Source organism: Lepidochelys olivacea (genome assembly GCF_965140295.1).
Source record: "Lepidochelys olivacea isolate rLepOli2 genome assembly, chromosome: 2".
Taxonomy (NCBI): Eukaryota; Metazoa; Chordata; order Testudines; family Cheloniidae; genus Lepidochelys; species Lepidochelys olivacea.
The window spans coordinates 80,563,596-80,581,878 of record NC_140412.1 but is presented as its reverse complement, the minus strand read 5'-3'; the positions used below and the strand labels follow the sequence as shown (position 1 = coordinate 80,581,878).

At 40.3% G+C, this 18,283-nt stretch overlaps 1 protein-coding gene across 4 annotated transcripts in view; it reads right to left on the bottom strand.

Moving 5' to 3' along the window:
- Positions 1-1,720: 1,720 nt before the first annotated feature.
- The window catches only part of KCTD1 (potassium channel tetramerization domain containing 1), a 148,944-nt gene continuing 132,381 nt past the window's right edge, over positions 1,721-18,283 (bottom strand). For all 4 annotated transcript variants that reach the window (XM_084621912.1, XM_084621913.1, XM_084621914.1 and 1 more), the window contains exons 3-5: positions 15,142-15,286; positions 12,678-12,983; positions 1,721-4,951 (exon numbers count right to left, since the gene is read on the bottom strand). In XM_084621912.1, the coding sequence (XP_084478038.1) occupies positions 4,793-4,951; positions 12,678-12,983; positions 15,142-15,286 (610 nt within the window). In that variant the 3' untranslated portion in view covers positions 1,721-4,792. The remainder of the gene's footprint in view (positions 4,952-12,677; positions 12,984-15,141; positions 15,287-18,283) is intronic.

Genomic DNA, 18,283 nt, shown 5'->3' with positions numbered 1-18,283 from the left:
TGATCATTTTGGTCCAGATTCTGACCCCCTACCCCCATTACGTAGCGCATTTCTCCATGAAATAGTCTAATCAAATCCAAACGAGATTAATTAAGGAGTAAACTACTATCCAATGTGAGCAATGGGGAGCAGAATCTGGTTCTTAAAAGAAAATCTGAAGTTAGCTATTGATAATTTCTCTTGTTTATTTCATGGACATATGGCACAATAATGTATTAAACTGCAGGCCAAGAAAGTTATAAAAATATATATATTTACAGAAAACAAAAAGTATCCAGCATCTCCCACGGGACATTTCTACTTTTGAAAACAAGTGTCTTATCCAAAAGAAGGACAATTTCAAGTGCTAATATTAACATGCCATCAAATACTGAAGTTAGTCATTGGCTAATATGAAAACAATGCTCTCGCTCAAGTTACAGTTATAGAATGTTGGGAGGAAACTTTTGTACTATCAATTCAACTATATATCTTGCATCTGTGTTGGAAGAGGGGTGGTGATTTGATTTCAACAGCTTCTATCTCAAACACAGAACATCTAATCCAACATACTCAGTTTATTTCTGGGGGTTTGAATAACCAGCTCGGTGAGGTAATAGCCAAAGACAACACAGAGACTTAATGCAAAGTATTGATTTTGGTGCTGGTGATCCCTGCAGCCCCTCAAGAAATAATAAACCATTCAAACTGAAGTCTGAGAAAAATCAACTGGTCTAAAGGCCCTGAGGGTTTCTTGGTTTCATTTCCACTGTAAATAAACCACAGGCAACAAGAATGCCTGCATTCAAATCCCAGTTGTCCACTAGAAATGATTCATAATATAGAATTTCTCAGTAAAGAAGTGACAGATTCGAGTAAATTGTTTTATTTCTCTAAAAAATAAACACTGGTCAATAGAATTCCAAGTTATCTGTTAAAAAAATGTGGACTTCAAAGAGAAAGTGTATTTGATAATTCACTCATGGGAATGCAAAACCTTATAATTAAAGTATGAACCAATTTGAAAAGGTCTATGGAAAATATTCAGGGTCCACGAACAAGTTATTTCTTTGTAAATTAAAAATCAGCTCACGTTTAGCATAATAATGTACCTTCAGATGGTCCTCTGTAGCCAGAGTCAGGCTCCACTGATGTCCCTGCTGGCTTTTGTTACATCTTCAGTCATATGACTTTTCATCCTGTGGATTAACTTCACTGTGCAGCATGACCAACTTAGTCAAATTTCAGTGTGATACAGCCCTCCCTTCCTCCCCCCAAAATTGCTTCCCAATTACTCATGCCCCTGCTAGCCAACAATTGAAAATATGAGCCTGGTGACCAGTGCAGTTTAAAAGACACAATTCAGCTTTCTCCTAGATTCATGGCAATGAATTGGGAAAAGAAATTGCAGAATGGAACTGGGCAAAGCTCCTGTTATAAGAGGAGTGGGGAACAGAATTACCAACTACTTTTTGGTATGTAGCAATTCTACAAATGTGACTAAAATAGGGACTTAATTTTTTCCCACCTGATCAAAGGGAGAAAGGATTGATTAGTTCAGTTTAGGGACTCATCAGATCTGGGAGTTTCAAGAGTCACTATATATAAAGACTTGCATTACCTAGTGTATATTAAGGTTGAATTTGGGAAAGAACTGTACTGCATTTCAGAAGTGAAACCTTTGAGAGCTACTTGTAAAAATCCAGTGTTAACTTTTCAAAAAGCAACAATGCTACCACAGTTCTTTGGAAGTCAGAATTTTTCCTCCTCCAAAATTTTATTTCAAGGAAGGGTGTGTCACGTGGCATTTTCAGAGTACATGCACAGCAGTCCCTTTGATAGTTGCTTAATCAACCTGCCAGACATGTAGAGTTGGCATTCATTGCCATTTTTCCACTTGGTATAGCTAAATAAAACACCCACTGATGGCATAAAATACAGTTATACTAAAAAAATAGATAAATAAAACTATTGTGCAAGTAAAAATTATTAGCCTCCAGAAATGAGCTGTCCTTATACTCATCCTTTCTGTTTCTCTTACTGGATATTTTGCTCGTGTCTACTGATCAGATTTTCTAAGCAACATTTTAAAGACACATTGTTACAAGCGTGACCTTCATGTGCACAAAACTAATCTGTTTCCTCTCTAAAAATCTATGTTTTGTTTATTCCTGCATCTTATTACTTTTCATTAGTCATTACTTTGTCTGTGACCTCTTACTCCATAACTACAACATAATTACAGTGACATTTACATTCAGGGTCTCCGAATGATTTATGACTCATTTCCTAATGAATGAACATTCAGTGAAAGCATATCTGGCCATTCAGGGATTTGGAAAGAACAGGAAGTTTCTCCGGCTTCAGGGAGCTGAACAGGTATGTTGTATAAAGAGCCACAAAACTGCCATCTGAACAAAACCCAGAAACTTGAAAAAACAGCAACAAAAATGTTTTGTGGTAGAATTTAAGAGGAAAGATAAAGTGAATTCTTTTGATGCCTGTTTCCCATCCACCCCAATGATCTCTGTGCTTACACAGACCAGAGGACAGACAGGTGCATTGTAATAAGTCAAGGTCCCAGTAGCTACACTACACTCAGACAGCCTGGCAGAGTTTCCATAATGTATATTCAAGTTTTTCAGATTCAGATTCAGTTGCAACCATTTCAGACTACTTTGCACCAATGCAAATATCAATTCCTGGGCTGTGGGTTGTTGTTTTTCAAAGTCACAACTGTTATTCGACCATCTCCAATTATGTTCAGTTTAAAGATTGGTTACAATATTTATTTCCCATGGATTCAGCTGTTTCCTTTTCCACCTCTGTGCAAACTAACAACCAACTTCGGGGGGGGGGGGGGGAGTACAAGCATTTATTTATTTTGTAAGAGGAGTACTTACTATTACTCAAAAACAAGCATTGTTTTGCAGCTATTTTAGCTTTTCCTAAGTGTATACCTACAGATCAGCAGGAAACTAAAACCTTATAACTTAGATTTCTGGAGTTCCTCTCCCCCTCCCCCCCCGCCGTGATTCCATAACCTGCTCATTTCAAATCACAATGGGATGCACTGCCAAGAAAATATTAAATATCCCTCCCTCTCCTAAATGTTAATAAAAACCAGAAAAAATGGTTTACTTTTTTCAGTTATCAGAACTATATTAAAAACCTTGTTACATGGAGTATTTACTTTTCACAATGTTTTTTTAAATAAATAGCAAGGTCTCACTGAAATGAATGGAATGCCTGCACCATTGATTCAATAGGATTTTCCATAGTAATACACAGTCATATAGTGTAATATTGCATAAAGAAATATTTTGGACGAAAGATAATGTGGTTGCTGGTGCCTCTTATGTGATAAAATCATCAACCCATGAACAGTTTGTGCAGTAGTGTCATTTACGCATTATGTTTACTTTGCAAAGTCTAACTGACATCAACTGGGCACGTGCACAATTGATTTCAATGAGATGTTGCACAATAAGAATAACTTGCAGGATAACTGTGTACAAAGTTACTGCCTAGTAATAAGAATAATAAGGTCAATGGTGTAGCCAAAGGGTCTCACTTCCAGGCAGAAACTTATTAGCCCTAAATGAGGGAAATTAACAACATTAAAAACAAACATTCTGACTTACAGTCATTAAGGTAATTCAGAGTTACAGCTGCCAACTCCATGTTTAAAAAAGGAATGATGTGACTATTATTAGTTATAGGTTTCAGAACATTTACCTGGCATTATTTTCATGACTGATTTCTCTGGGCCAAACTTTTATTATTATTATTTTAAGTTTTACCAGTATTGAAAATGGTCCCATACCACAATAGCCTCTTTTCAAACTCAGACAAAGCTTAAAAAACTAGTGTTGAATGTAAACCAGCAATATAGGGTGCACCAGACAGGTTTTCTAATATAGGCCAATGAGAACATCTATTTCCTGTAACTCACTCTACCCAGCATGGGAATTGCAGTTTGCTCTCTGTATGCAAGATAACTTGCTATTCTGCAACCCGAATAGGACTAGGGGAAGCATAACAGAGTGAGCTACTGACTGATTATTTTAATTAAATTTCTTTTGCTTTTGTTGGTTTAATCCACACCCTCATTATTTTAAACAGAGTTTATTGTATCCTATCATTATACAATTTAAAAAATTGTAGGAAAGCAGCTGATTCAAACTAGAGCAACTCTACCAAGTATTAATTCTGGTCCCATTGCAAAAACAAAAAACTCAACTCATTTAAAACAAAAAAAGAGTAACTTTTCACATCTGTGAGGGCAGACAAAAGTGTTTGACATCTGTACAGACTATGTTTAAAATCTCAGTCAACTATCTTTCACTGCAATGGATGGATGTTTCCTGAAGTCCTCCTGCCTGGTTACCTCTAAAAAGACACCGACACAAACCTCCATATGCAAATAAACTTGAATCAAGACATACACATGGGAAAGTGGATGGACTCTGGTAATGGAAAATGTATAGGAGAACTCTGTCTCCCCTCTGATGATAATGGCTTGTTTACCGTTAAGTGGGCCTAAAGAAGGCCTAGGACACTTAATGGCTATCACAGCACCAACCCTACCTTCCCATTTCCCCCCCCTTCCTTTGTTTGCATTTCCTATCTTTTGACATATAATTACACCTTGAGGTTATTATTATTACGATTCAAAATGCTCCCATATTAATTCAGGTGTGGTCTCTATATTTCATACAAAGGCGTCTTTATTCAATTTTAGTTCCAGGACTTGTTTGGTGTCCAAACTGCACATGTAACGTCCCTTTTTTGCATAAAGAAACATGTCCATTTAGTCCAGAGGCTCTTGCTTTATTCGAATGACGGAGGGTGCACGAGATGTCCTTCTGAGTTCTCGCCTCAGTACGTATTCACTGAATTGGGAAGAGTCCACCCCTCCTCCACATGAGCCAACAATCTCAAAGCCTCTTTGCTGCAACCTCTCAAGTACCTGCAAAGAGAGAAAATAAATGTAAAATAAACAACAAAAAACCAAGACTGCTACTGCTGGTGAAGGATGATCAACTTGCAGTAGCTAGATTGCGACCTTGTATAAACTGTGATCCAGGTGAAGAACAAAGAATGCACAGCTCTGCTAACAGACTCTGCTAGAATGTCTTAATTAGTAGCTTTCCTTTAGATACCATTGCATTCCCCCCCACCCACAACTTTCTAATGCATTTAAAAAAAAAAAAAAAGAGAGGTTACTTACCTTTCAGTAACTTGAGTCCTTCACTTTGTTTTGTCCCTATGGGTGCTCCACCATAGAATGTGCGGGCCCATGCGCTACCAATCAGAGATTTGAATCGACAGTGTCCGTGTCCTTGTGCTCCAGAGTGAAGGTATATAAGGAGGATTGAACCCACTGCTGCTATGGTTCCTTCTCAACTACAGAGTCGGAGACTCTGCAGATGAAGGGAAGGAGGGCGGGAGGTGAAGCATGACCTCCAGAGCTGAACACCCCCTTGGGAAGCCAATAGTACTGAGAGAATCTTCATGAAGACCCATGGGGCAATGGAGAGTTAGAAGGGAAGGACATGGTATTGATAGTGTTCTGAGCTGTCGATGTAATGTAGAAAGCGTTTTTGGGAAGAGTGCATAGCAATGTGAAAATACATGTCTTGAATGTCAAGGGTAATAAACCAACCCCCCAGATTCAAGGATGGGATTATGGTAGCCAGAGTCACCATCCTCAAGTGCTGGAAAAGAATGTAGGTGTTCAGTTTCCTGAGGTCTTCAATTGTCCTCCAGCTGCCATTTCTTTTGGAAACCAGGAAATATTTAGAATAAAAACCTTCTCCCACAAATTCTAGGGTAACCGGCTCTATTACTCCCAGATGCAGGACAGGCTGAGATGGGTTCCTGAAAAAGGAGTGGAAGGGGGGACAGAATGGAAATGAATAGAATATCCCATCCAAACCACCTTCAGAATCCACTTGTCTGTGGTGATAAATTGTCAAGTAGGTAGAAATTGGGCTAGGCGGTTCCTAAAGGGAGGATGGAAGTTGGGTTCACAGAGCAGATCCAGAGGGGATTGCTCATGTCCCCTGACCCAGCTGTCAAAATAGTTATTTAGAAGGAAGCCCAGGTAGGGGGGTTGCTGTCAGGGGTGGTTCTCTCTTATGAGGTTTGGACCTTATAGGTGTGATAGGGTGGGTACTGGAATGGTTGGAATCGTTGTCCTGTCACGTATATAAATGCCAAGTGACCTTAAGGTTGCCCTTGAATCCTTGAAGGAGTGGCGGGAGGCAACAGTATCACCACTGAACAACTTAGGCCCTTCTAAGAGGAAGTCTTTCACCATGTTTTGCATCTCCCTAGAAAGGTTGGAAGACTGGAGCCAGGATGCTTATCAGTCATCACAGTAGTGGACAGAGATCATGAGGCTATGTCAGCAGCATTGAGGGCGGTCTGCAAGGAAACTCTGGTGATTAGTGGACTTTGGAAATGAGGGCTTGTTACTGCTCCCTCTTGTCCTGTGGCAAGTGATCAATAAAATGAGTAAATTTTGAACAGTTGTTGAAGTATGCTCCGGTATGAAATTGCAGAAAAACCTGAGAGTCTCTGAAATAAGTTTAGAAGTGTGAGCAACAAGGGTGATGTCGTGGTGGGAGTCTGCTACAGACCACCGGACCAGGGGGATGAGGTGGACGAGGATTTCTTCCCGCACCTAACGGAAGTTACTAGATCACAGGCCATGGTTTTCATGGGAGACTTCAATCACCCTGATATCTGCTGGGAGAACAATACAGCAGTGCACAGACAATCCAGGAAGTTTTGGGGAGGTATAGGGGACAATTTCCTGGTGCAAGTGCTGGACGAATCAACTAGGGACCGAGCTCTTCTTGATCTGCTGCTCACAAACTGGGAAGAATTAATAGGGGAAGCAAAAGTGGAGGGGATCCTGGGAGGCAGTAACCAGGAGATGGTCGAGTTCAGGATCCTGACACAAGGAAGGAAGGAAGGAGAGCAGCAGAATACGGACACTGGACTTCAGAAAAGCAGACTTTGACTCCCTCAGGGAACTGATGGGCAGGATCCCCTGGGAGAATAACACGAGAGGGAAAGGAGTCCAGGAGAGATGGCTGTATTTTAAAGAATCCTTATTGAGGTTACAGGGACAAACCATCCCGATGTGTAGAAAGAATAGTAAATATGGCAGGTGACCAGCTTGGCTTAACAGTGAAATCCTTGCTGATCTTAAATACAAAAAAGAAGCTTACAAGAAGTGGAAGATTGGACAAATGACCAGAGAGGAGTATAAAAATATTGCTCAGGCATGCAGGAGTGAAATCAGGAAGGCCAAATCACACTTGGAGTTGCAGCTAGCAAGAGATGTTAAGAGTAACAAGAAGGGTTTCTTCAGGTACGTTAGCAAACAAGAAGAAAGTCAAGGAAAGCGTGGGCCCCTTACTGAATGAGGGAGGCAACCTAGTGACAAAGGATGTGGAAAAAGCTAATGTATTCAATGCTTTTTTTGCTTCTGTCTTCACGAACAAGGTCAGCTCCTAGACTACTGCACTGGGCAGCACAGCATGGGAAGGAGGCGACCAGCCCTCTCCGTGGGGAAAGAAGCGATTTGGGACTATTTAGAAAAGCTGGATGAGCACAAGTCCATGGGGCTGGATGCGCTGCATCTGAGAGTGCTAAAGAAGTTGGCGGATGTGACTGCAGAGCCATTGGCCATTATCTTTGAAAACTCATGGCGATTGGGGGAGGTCCCGGACGACTGGAAAAGGCTAATGTAGGGCCCATATTTAAAAAAGGGAAGGAGGAGGATCCGGGGAACTACAGGCCAGTCAGCCACACCTCCGCCCCTGGAAAAATCATGGAGCAGGTCCTCAAGGAACCAATTCTGAAGCACTTGGAGGAGAGGAAAGTGATCACGAACAGTCAGCATGGATTCACCAAGGGCAAGTCACGCCTGACTAATCTAATTGCCTTCTATGACGAGATAACTGGCTCTGTGGAGGAGGGGAAAGCAGTGGACGTGTTATTCCTTGACTTTAGCAAAGCTTATGACACTGTCTCCCACAGTATTCTTGTCAGCAAGTTAAAGAAGTATGTGCTGGATGAATGGACTATAAGGTGGATAGAAAGCTGGCTAGATCATTGGGCAGAATGGGTGGTGATCAATGGCTCCATGTCTAGTTGGCAGCCGGTATCAAGCGGAGTGCCCCAAGGGTCAGTTTTGTTCAATATCTTCCTTAATGATCAGGAGGATGGAGTGGGTTGCAGCCTCAGCAAGTTTGCAGATGACACTAAACTGGGAGGAGTGGTAGATGCACTGGAAGGTAGGGATAGAATAAGAGGGATCTAGACAAATTAGAGGATTGGGCCAAAAGAAATCTGATGAGGTTCAACAAGGACAAATGCAGAGTCCTGCACTTAGGATGGAAGAATGTCATGCACTGCTACAGACTAGGGACCGAATGGCTAGGCAGCAGTTCTGCAGAGAAGGACCTATTTTATTTTAGGGGTTCCAGTGAATGAGAAGCTGGATATGAGTCAACAGTGTGCCCTTGTTGCCAAGAAGGCCAATGGAATTTGGGCTGTATAAGTAGGGGCACTGCCAGCAGATCAAGGGACGTGATCATTCCCCTCTATTCGACAGTGGTGAGGCCTCATCTGGAGTACTGCGTCCAGTTTTGGGCCCCACACTACAAGAAGGATGTGGAAAAATTGGAAAGAGTCCAGTGGAAGGCAACGAAAATGATTAGGGGACTAGAACACATGACTTATGAGGAGAGGCTGAGGGAACTGGGATTCTTTAGTCTGTGGAAGAGAAGAATGGGGTGGGGAGAGATTTGATAGCTGCTTTCAACTACCAGAAAGGGGGTTCCAAAGAGGATGGATCTAGACCGCTTTCAGTGGAAGCAGATAACAGAATGAGCAGTAATGGTCTCAAGTTGCAGTGGGGGAGGTTTAGGTTGGATATTAGGAAAAACTTTTTCACTAGGAGGGTGGTGAAGCACTGGAATGCGTTACCTAGGGAGGTGGTAGAATCTCCTTCCTTTGAGGTTTTTAAGGTCAGGCTTGACAAAGCCCTGGCTGGGATGATTTAGTTGGGGATTGGTCCTGCTTTGAGCCGGGGATTGGACTAGATGATCTCCTGAAGCTCCTTCCAACCCTGATATTCTATGATTCTATGAAATCATATTTTGGCATCAGGGCATGACAATTTGTTACTTAAAATTGAAGAGCAGCGGACGAGTGTCTCTTCCTGCTGGGGAGGTCTAGGTATTGAGCCTCTTTTTCAGAGGGTGTTAATCTTGAGTGAGTTTGGTGGTTTTTCTTGTTGGCTGCGTCCACCACAACGGAGCTGGGGGGTGGGGTGAGGGAAGAAATACTCCAGCCCTTTCACTCATACGGAATATTTTTTGTCTGTCCATTTGAAGGTACATGCAAGAGTGGCAGGGATCTGCCAGGCTAGAGGCAAGAGCACCTCATTAATAGGCAGAGTTATCTTACTTGCGGGTGGGGGATGGGGGACACATAGAATATCCAGAGAGGGCTGAGATACTTGTACCTCCTCTGAGGAGATTTGAACAGATTTTGCAGGTTGTGTCATTAGGTCCTGGAATACCATAAAATTTTCTGCATAGGAGGGTGGTGGCGGCGGCAGCATCGCCACACTGTCGGGCGGGGGAGGGGGGCGGGAGGAGAAGGACTTGTGTGAGGAAGTAGCTCCTCTTCTGCAAGTAGCTCCTGAATGTCCTCCAATATTTATGAGAAATATGGTACAGGAGACTATTGCTGCCATGCCAAAGGTTGTTGCAGCCCCTGTGGGAAGTCAAAACACGGCTTTTTCCAGACAGGAACCCTACAGAATTGGTGCCCTTAAGACGTCCAGCGATTCCAATAAGGTGGGTAAGGGGAGAGTTCCCAGGAATATTCGTGTTCAAAATGCCCAGAGTGCCTTCTGGGTTCTGGTGATTTCTCGCTAGGGTACACCGCAAGCAGTGTAAGATGGTACAGCAAGGAAGAGCCCTGCCCAGACGTTTCAGAGTCTGAGGTAGCGTCCCATGTCCAAAGCAGAAGCTCATGGTGTTGTTGCCAGAGACCGTGCTGGGGGCTATGAAGGCACCGGAGGATGGGTGAGTACTGGGAGCCCGGCTCCTAGTGTGAGATGAAAGAAGGAGATAACCAGTGGACATATCTGTATTGGCAGGTAACTTCTCTCAGTGCCCCTTAAGCGGTAGAGACTTCAGTTCCTCTGAGATGAGCAGATCCTCCTCCAAAAAGAATTGCTAAGGTGCCAGAGGCCTATGGCAATGGGCAGTTGGAACTGGGAGTGGTACCGAAGTTCTAGCTGCTAAAGAGAAGTGGGAGCTGTTGACGTCGGTGGTAGAGTGGCCACTGAAATATTAGCTCTATGCTCCAAGTGCATGCCACCCAAAGTTAATGGTACTGGAGAGGGAGCAGAGGCTTGAAAGGGTTCTATCTGACTTCTTGGAAGGCTTTAGTACCAGCATCTCAGATTTTCTTGAGTCTTTGGATTTAGATGAGTCCCGATGTCAAGATGGTGCTGGGGAAAGTGCTTATCAGTGCTGTTTGCTGGTAGGCTAATCTGAACAGGACCTCTGCTTAGGTGGTACCGAGACCTCAGTGTCAATGTCTGTTCGACCCTTGCAGGTACTCATTATGGGACATGAGGTCTCCCTGGGATCCATTCTAAGGAGGTGACTTACCCCTTTTTCTGGAGGTTCTCTCAGAAGAAAGGCTCTCTTTTCTTAGGGTGCTTCATCTCTGAAGCAACCTCAGTCACTCCCGAAGCATTGCGGGGAGTGGAGGAAGGACTCGGACCCTACAGGAGTGTGCCATGAGGAGAAGCTTCAATCTTACCTTCCTTTCTTTGTGAAACATGCTTTTAATCTCTGTGCATCTTTGCACTTAGACATGATGTGAGAGTTTTTGAGACACCAGAGACAGCTAGAATGCCTGTCAGTCTGGTGAAAATTCTATTGTAGGTCTGGCAGGATTAGACTCCTGGAGCCACTGGCATACCCCAGAAGTTAAGCCAATGAGGAAGGCCAAGGAGTCAGTGCCAAGGAACCCAGGGTGGAGGCGGTCACAAATAAACACAAATTTATGCAAAATTTAAAAAGGAAAGCAAATATTGAAACAAAACCAAAACAAATACTGAGTAAATAAAACAAAAGAAATAGCTTCCAGGAAGCAGTGGACACCTCAGTTGTTCCAACTCAAGTGGCCGGCATTTTGGAAGGAACTGGAGTGGTGGTGGGTCTGCTCCTCCCTATATACCATTATTCTGGAGCACAAGATTGTGTAGTGTGCAGGCATGGAGCCATAGAACATTGCTGATTCAAATCTCTGGTTGAAAGTGAATGGGCGCACGCACATCTTACAGTGGAGCACCCATAGGGACATATACTTAAAGAAGAATTACTTCTGAAAAATTATTCCTAGTCTGTCTTTAAAAGGACTGACCTCATCTGACCTGGTCACTGAGTGTTACATATGTAACATAGTGATGGGTGAGTGGGAGAGGAAAATGTGTAGGTCTAATTTAGAATTTTTTGCAGATACAAGTATCTCTGTGTAAAGCATTGCACAGGTGCATCTAAATAAAAACAACAACAAAGGTATTGATGAAAATTCCAGAACTGAAAGATACTTTACCTACAAACACTTGTTGAATATGGTGCAGTTGCTAAAAGAAGAAAATTCCTTACTGTCACCAATCCAGGGGATGAGGGAGAGAACACTGCAAGTGACTAGTTTATTACAAACTTACTCTAGATTTGCTAAAAGAAAAGGAGTACTTGTGGCACCTTAGAGACTAACCAATTTATTTGAGCATGAGCTTTCGTGAGCTACAGCTCACTTCATCGGATGCATACCGTGGAAACTGCAGCAGACTTTATATACACACAGAGAATATGAAACAATACCTCCTCCCACCCCACTGTCCTGCTGGTAATAGCTTATCTAAAGTGATCATCAGGTTGGGCCATTTCCAGCACAAATCCAGGTTTTCTCACCCTCCACCCCCCAACACAAATTCACTCTCCTGCTGGTGATAGTCCATCCAAAGTGACAACTCTTTACACAATGTGCATGATTTGCTAACATTTATCTCTCAGGGTTCCTCAGCCATTTCAGGACAGATTTATTTTACACCAAGGCGACTCACTTTATGTACTATTGCTTCTCATTATTTCATAATAAAATGGAAAAAATATCCAAGAACAACAGGAAGAAATCAGCATGTTTCCATGGACCCTGAAATAAATATGCCCCACTTTGTCAGAAGCAGACACATGTCCTCACTGATGTTTCCTCATAGAACAGGAAGAAAGAATAGATCTCACATCCAACACAAAACATAAATGGCAACACAACACATGCACCAGGGTGCTCCTGATCAAACACAAAACACTTGACTAACACTGGGGAAGTTGTATGGTTTTCAAAGTAATTTGTTTCAGCAATGTTTGTTCTTTTGCAAGGATGTTTAGGAAATATACATGTGAAATAAGTTAAGGAAGTCAGCCCTAACCTGTGGAACTAAACCTATTCTTACTAGCCACCTCAAAGTCCCCAGTTGCTTTTGCCTACTGAAACCTTCTGGAGTTAAGGTAAAGAGAGTCAGTCCGTTGGCACAAAATCAATCATTGGTCTACTTTTAAAATGATACACTCATGACTTCGTACCTGAACTGAGTTGAGGTGACAGTATCCATTCAATGGAAACCTGATGACATGGGTGGAGTCGTGATTCCAGCCAGCATTGACGGAATTACACATCACGTCGCCAATTTCTGGAAAAACTTCTTCTATCAAAGATTTATCGCCACTCAGCGTAATCCTCTCTCCAAGATCTGGGGCAACACGCACCACCAAGCACTCACAGGACCTTGAAAAACGGCCAGTCTCCCGATCTTGTTTCCATCTTTCCATTTCACCTAGCATGGGCTGGAGCTGAAAATACTTTGCCTCTTCATATAGCAAACTGTAGTCCTGAAAGATATATAATTTTACTGTGCACAACTAAATAAGATGCATTGTGAATATACAGTAACTGCTTATTTATACGGTTATTCTGGCAAAGAGGCTAGGATAGCTCGAGAGTTGAAACCACTTCTACACGTTTCATAGTTACTATATGCACAGTTAAGGAACAAGCAAAAACGGTCTCTTAAAATCTACTGACTGAAATAATACGTAGAAAAATGTTTTTTACTGCTTTTTTTTTTTAAAAAAAAAAGAAGTGTGTATTATGGAGCACATCAGATTGTCGCAATCCACCTTTCTCTAAATTTTTATCCCCATAGTGATGTCATAAAATGACAACCTCCCTGAACAGATGGAACAGAACTAAATCAGGATTCAGAAAATCCATCATTAGGATCCATCATGTCTTACAGCAATACTAGCAGGCACAGGTATAAGCATGTAAATGAGGAAGACGGCAACTTTTTTAAAAGTAAAAGGATTCAGATATTTGCATAGTGATTTGCATATATTACTGCAGTTTAAAAGTTAAATATTTTGAATATATCCCATTTTGTCAACAGTATTGTTTTTGCTATGTTGCCTCAAACATAATAGAAAATGCATTTTGAAGCATTGCAAATAGACCTGATGCTCTTAGGTTTGCTTGCTTCCAAATTTTATATTTCTATTTTGTTGTTGCTGTATCTTTTTTAGTTTAAAGCATGTATTTGGGAAAAAAGTGTCTGGGTGAAGAAAACCAATGTGAGAATCAGGGAAGGTAGAGGAATGTAATGACAACAAAGGAGCAGTAGTAACAAGGTCAATATTGCACTGAAATTGAGCAACAGACAATGCTTAATAGGCACATGATAAATGGATAATTGTCCATCTGCATTTATAATTAAATGAGAGTCATCAACTAACCCAAGCATCTGTCCTGAAGAGGGAGAGCTATTTGCTTTAAACATGCGTCTTTTTAGAAGACTCAAAACGTGACTAGAAGGGACCTGCTGAACACCACAGTGAACGTGCTGTCAAGAGCGTATTTTTTTTCATTTTCAGCAGAGTTATAATATAATTATGTATTAAACTACTCTGCAAGAGTGCACTATTAATGTTATGAAGAAGGCAGCCTTTAGATACCTATGTTACTTAGGCGGGTCTATACTAGATATGTATAAAAAAGGATAAGCGTGTTGATATCAGAGATTATTCAAAAGGTTCCTGCAATACAGCTCTTAAACTGAAACTAATGTTCAGTTCACCAGCCAGGCAAATTAATTTTCCTGCTACTTAAACAATTAGGGCCAGATTTTCAAAAGAGCTCAACAGGTTACATGCATTTAAAGATGAACAAAAAGTTATACAACATTCTAAACTGCCTTCCATGTCATCTTTCCTATCCCATCCTAATGTCATGCCTCCTTATGTAAGCATGTAATGGCGGAACACAATGCATACTCAGATGTACATTCACAGGGAGAAAGGATGATAAAGATCCCTTCTGAGCCAATCTGTGGCCTCTAGTTTGCATTTCACTGATGACCCTCCCCCCACACAGGAAGTTCTAAGATTTTCACAATTTTCATTAAAAGAACTCACTCTCTCTCAAAAAAAAAAAAAAAAAAAAAGCTTAGACCAGACTGATAAATATCTGGCTTAGATAATGGGGTTGCAAGAACTCACCCTTGATTTCTCAGCAAAGATGCTAAGAACAAGTCACATGTGTCTCTCTCAGAGGTTAAGGGAAAATGAAACTCTGCAGTTCACCCATTATACACATTTTAACGTTATTTACTTTTGGCTGTCAGGACTCACACATCATTCTTCCAGTGTCAACCTGTGATCACAGGACAGAGTCCTTTTAATTGAAGAAGGAGAATTGATGGGGAACCCTCTGCAGAGGTCATATAGTTTAATGCATAAGCTATACTATGTTACAGTCAGGAAGGCAAAACTTAGCATTAATACCATTCAAGAAAAGGCCAACGGATGTCACTTTAGTGAGACAAACCTTACTTCTGCCAAGTGACTAAAAGCATTGTCAAATGCTCCAAAACCCACTCCTGCCTCGTAGACTTTTAATTACACTCCTAAATGTAGTGTAATTACACTCCCACTCTGAGGAGTGGAGACATTTGCAGAATAATTTCAAACACACTTAAGTCACTTAAAATCTCACCTTGAAATCATCAGGAATTAGGAGTTTTGATGTTCGTAGAAAATTCAAGATATATCTGAACATTTGCCCATCTCTGTCAATGAAATAGTGCTGCTTGAGACTGTCCAAAACAATAGGCTCCGTGCCATCAAAAAGCCTTCCAATTCTGGAGAGGAAAAGAGGCGATCATCAAGGTCAAATTACAAACCACATTTTAGCCATTAACTACCAACATTCACATGAGCAGTTCAATGCCTTCACAGTAGTAGCTCCTTGACTTCAGTAGGACTATTTTTGCATGTAACTACTACTCAGTGTAAGGGCTCCAGATTCTGGCCTTTAAAGAATGCTACTGCTTACTAGGGAGAGCTACATAACAGAAATTGGAACTTCAAGACACTTTTGTTAAACCATGTACAATTAAATAAATTATACGAATAGTGGGTGAGGAGATTTCATAGTAGAAATTTAATGTGATTGTAACAGGTGCCTATTAACTTTAGAGCAAGCTACAGGCACTTTTGTTCACCTTTATAACATCCCCCTCTCCCAAATCTCATGTGCTTAATCTTCCCGCAACATTAACCTTTAGGTCTGAAATTTTCTAGGTTTGGTGTCTAAGGAAAATATTTTTTTGATGGGAGAGGGGAAGAGGGGTGTAAAGTTTGAGCGAAATCCCTCATGCTGTGTTAGAATTTTTTTCAAAGAGAAAGAGTGAGTGCGCATGTCCGTACATTTAGTCACTAAAACTCACCTAAGGTCACTTTTGTGAACAGAGCTGCATCAAATATTGCATAAGTCTGAAATGTTACATGGACAGTTTTCAGGGAGGAAAATCGGGGCTTTGCTTGATTTGCGATCCCACAATTTTAGAGCCCTGTTGCAATTTGCTGTATTCTGCAAATTCTACCTTTTCATTTTCTTAATGAAATAAAGGCTCATCTCCACACAATTTTTGTACCGATTTATTTATATTGGTTTAAAGCTGATCTAGCTAAGTCAATGCAAGCTCCTAATGTGGAAGTTATACTGGTACAAAAAAGGTATGTATAAGCTATACAGGTATAAGCACCTTTATACCAGTTATAACTGTCATACCAGGAGGTGATACCAATTGAAACAATATTGGTTTCCAAATCAATAAAGTTAAACCGGAACAAAAACTCTGTACATCTGGCCAAAATCTCTTTTTCCATTTGGAATATACAGTCACCACATGTAAACTACAGAGACTGTTTTCATACTAAAATAGTAATAGCAGGAACAACCATCCCCTCCCTCCCCCGTCCCTAACTATTAGATCTCAAATAACTTCCATTGTTGTATGCAGTGTTGTTTTAGACGTGTTCGTTCCAAGATATTAAAGCGACAAGGTGCGTGAGGTACTCTCTTTAATTGGACTAACGTCTGCTGGTCCAATAAAGAAAAGGTCTGCATAAGCTCAAAAGTGCGTGTCTTCACCAACAGAAGTTGGTCCAATAGAATAAATTTCCTCATTCACCTTGTTTCTCTAGGTAACAAATAAGACAAACAGTGTAAGCATTTCGTGATCATAACCCACATTTAAAATCTATTCCATTTCAAAATTATACAAAGAGCAATAAACTGACTTTAAAATGAATCACATACCAGTACAGAATAAGTAGCAAATATCTCAGTGACATACACTATATTCAGGCTAGGATTCAAATTTAACCTGCTTTTTCTGATCAGCTTGGAGAGATGACAACTTGAAGACAAACAGAGGACCATTAACCTTAGATGGTCATTTAAAGTTCTGCAGGAAATGCCCTAGGCTGAGGTAATCATTGTTATTACAGTTGAGTGAATAATTTGTAACACATAACTTACTGAATGAATTCTGCTTCTTTCTCTTTCAAGAAAGATTGCATAACAGGAATAAAAATAAATGATATTTTAAAAAATATATACTTTTAATTTAAAATCAGTTTTGCTAATTTAAATTGGATTTTTTAATTTAAAGAAAATACATTTTTCTTTTTAAAAACTAATTTAAAATTACATTTGAAATTATGGCAATTATAAGCTATTAAAATCAAAAATTAAATAAAAAAATATTCAACAGAACACGTTTGCTGGCAAAATTTTCAAAGGAAGTCAAACCACTGAACTGGTAAAAGCTAAGCACCAGAAACTAGAATTTGCCGAAATGCTCAACAAGCCTGTGCCAGCAGTAGCCTCTTCTGCAGGCACAGAAAGAATATTTTCTTCATTTCAGTTTATTCAACTACTTCAGTTTAGTAATTAATTCATTTAAAGTTCAGAAAGCAGTTTAGAGCTGAGAAAGCAGGAAAGTTTGTTTTCCTTTTCTAATCTATGAATAAAAACTAGATATGAGAGGATGAGATCTACTAGTTCTAAAATCTTGAAGGACATGGTGACCAGAAACAAATCAGTTTACTTTCTTTATTTAATACATCAGTTTTAAACACAAAATATGTTTTGATAAACACTTTCCCCCTTCTGTATCCAGCAGATTTAAGGCACTTTTACTTAACTAATAAAAAATATTAAAATGCTGTTTTTGTGCATTTTGATTGAATTCCAGTTTCTACCAAATACAGCTTGGCATAAATCATGAGTAAAAAATTTAGTCATTATCTAGTAAATAAGAAATGTGTCATTCACCATCTTTTAACACAATAAAATTGTGTAAGTTAAGAATCTGAATAAAATATTAAGCTATATAATTGCTTGCATCCTCCTGGTTAGCAAAAAGATGTACCAAATTTAGTGTAAGATCTATATTTAGTTGCAAATCAATATGTGTGAATAGTTATAAACCAATGAAAATAGTTACATTTCTGAAAATAGCTATGAAGTACAAATGTAAAACAAGATTTGATTTAAATCAATCCACCCTGGGCTGCAACAGCAATTTTCTATTCATAATTATTCAACAAACTTGTTCATGCATTTTATTTACTATTTGGCTCACTACTCAAAAATTCAAGTTGCGACTGGTCACACAATATAGATTCTGTTCACTGATTTGATGAGCATAATTTATAGCCAGGTTTGTGACTGTTTGCGTGAAAGTGTGCTGGTGAAAATATGCCTTTAAAACTCACTTTCATCATCATTTTGAGCCTGTGACCTTAGCATTCACACTGGAATGCACAGTGTGTGTAAACATGGCTAA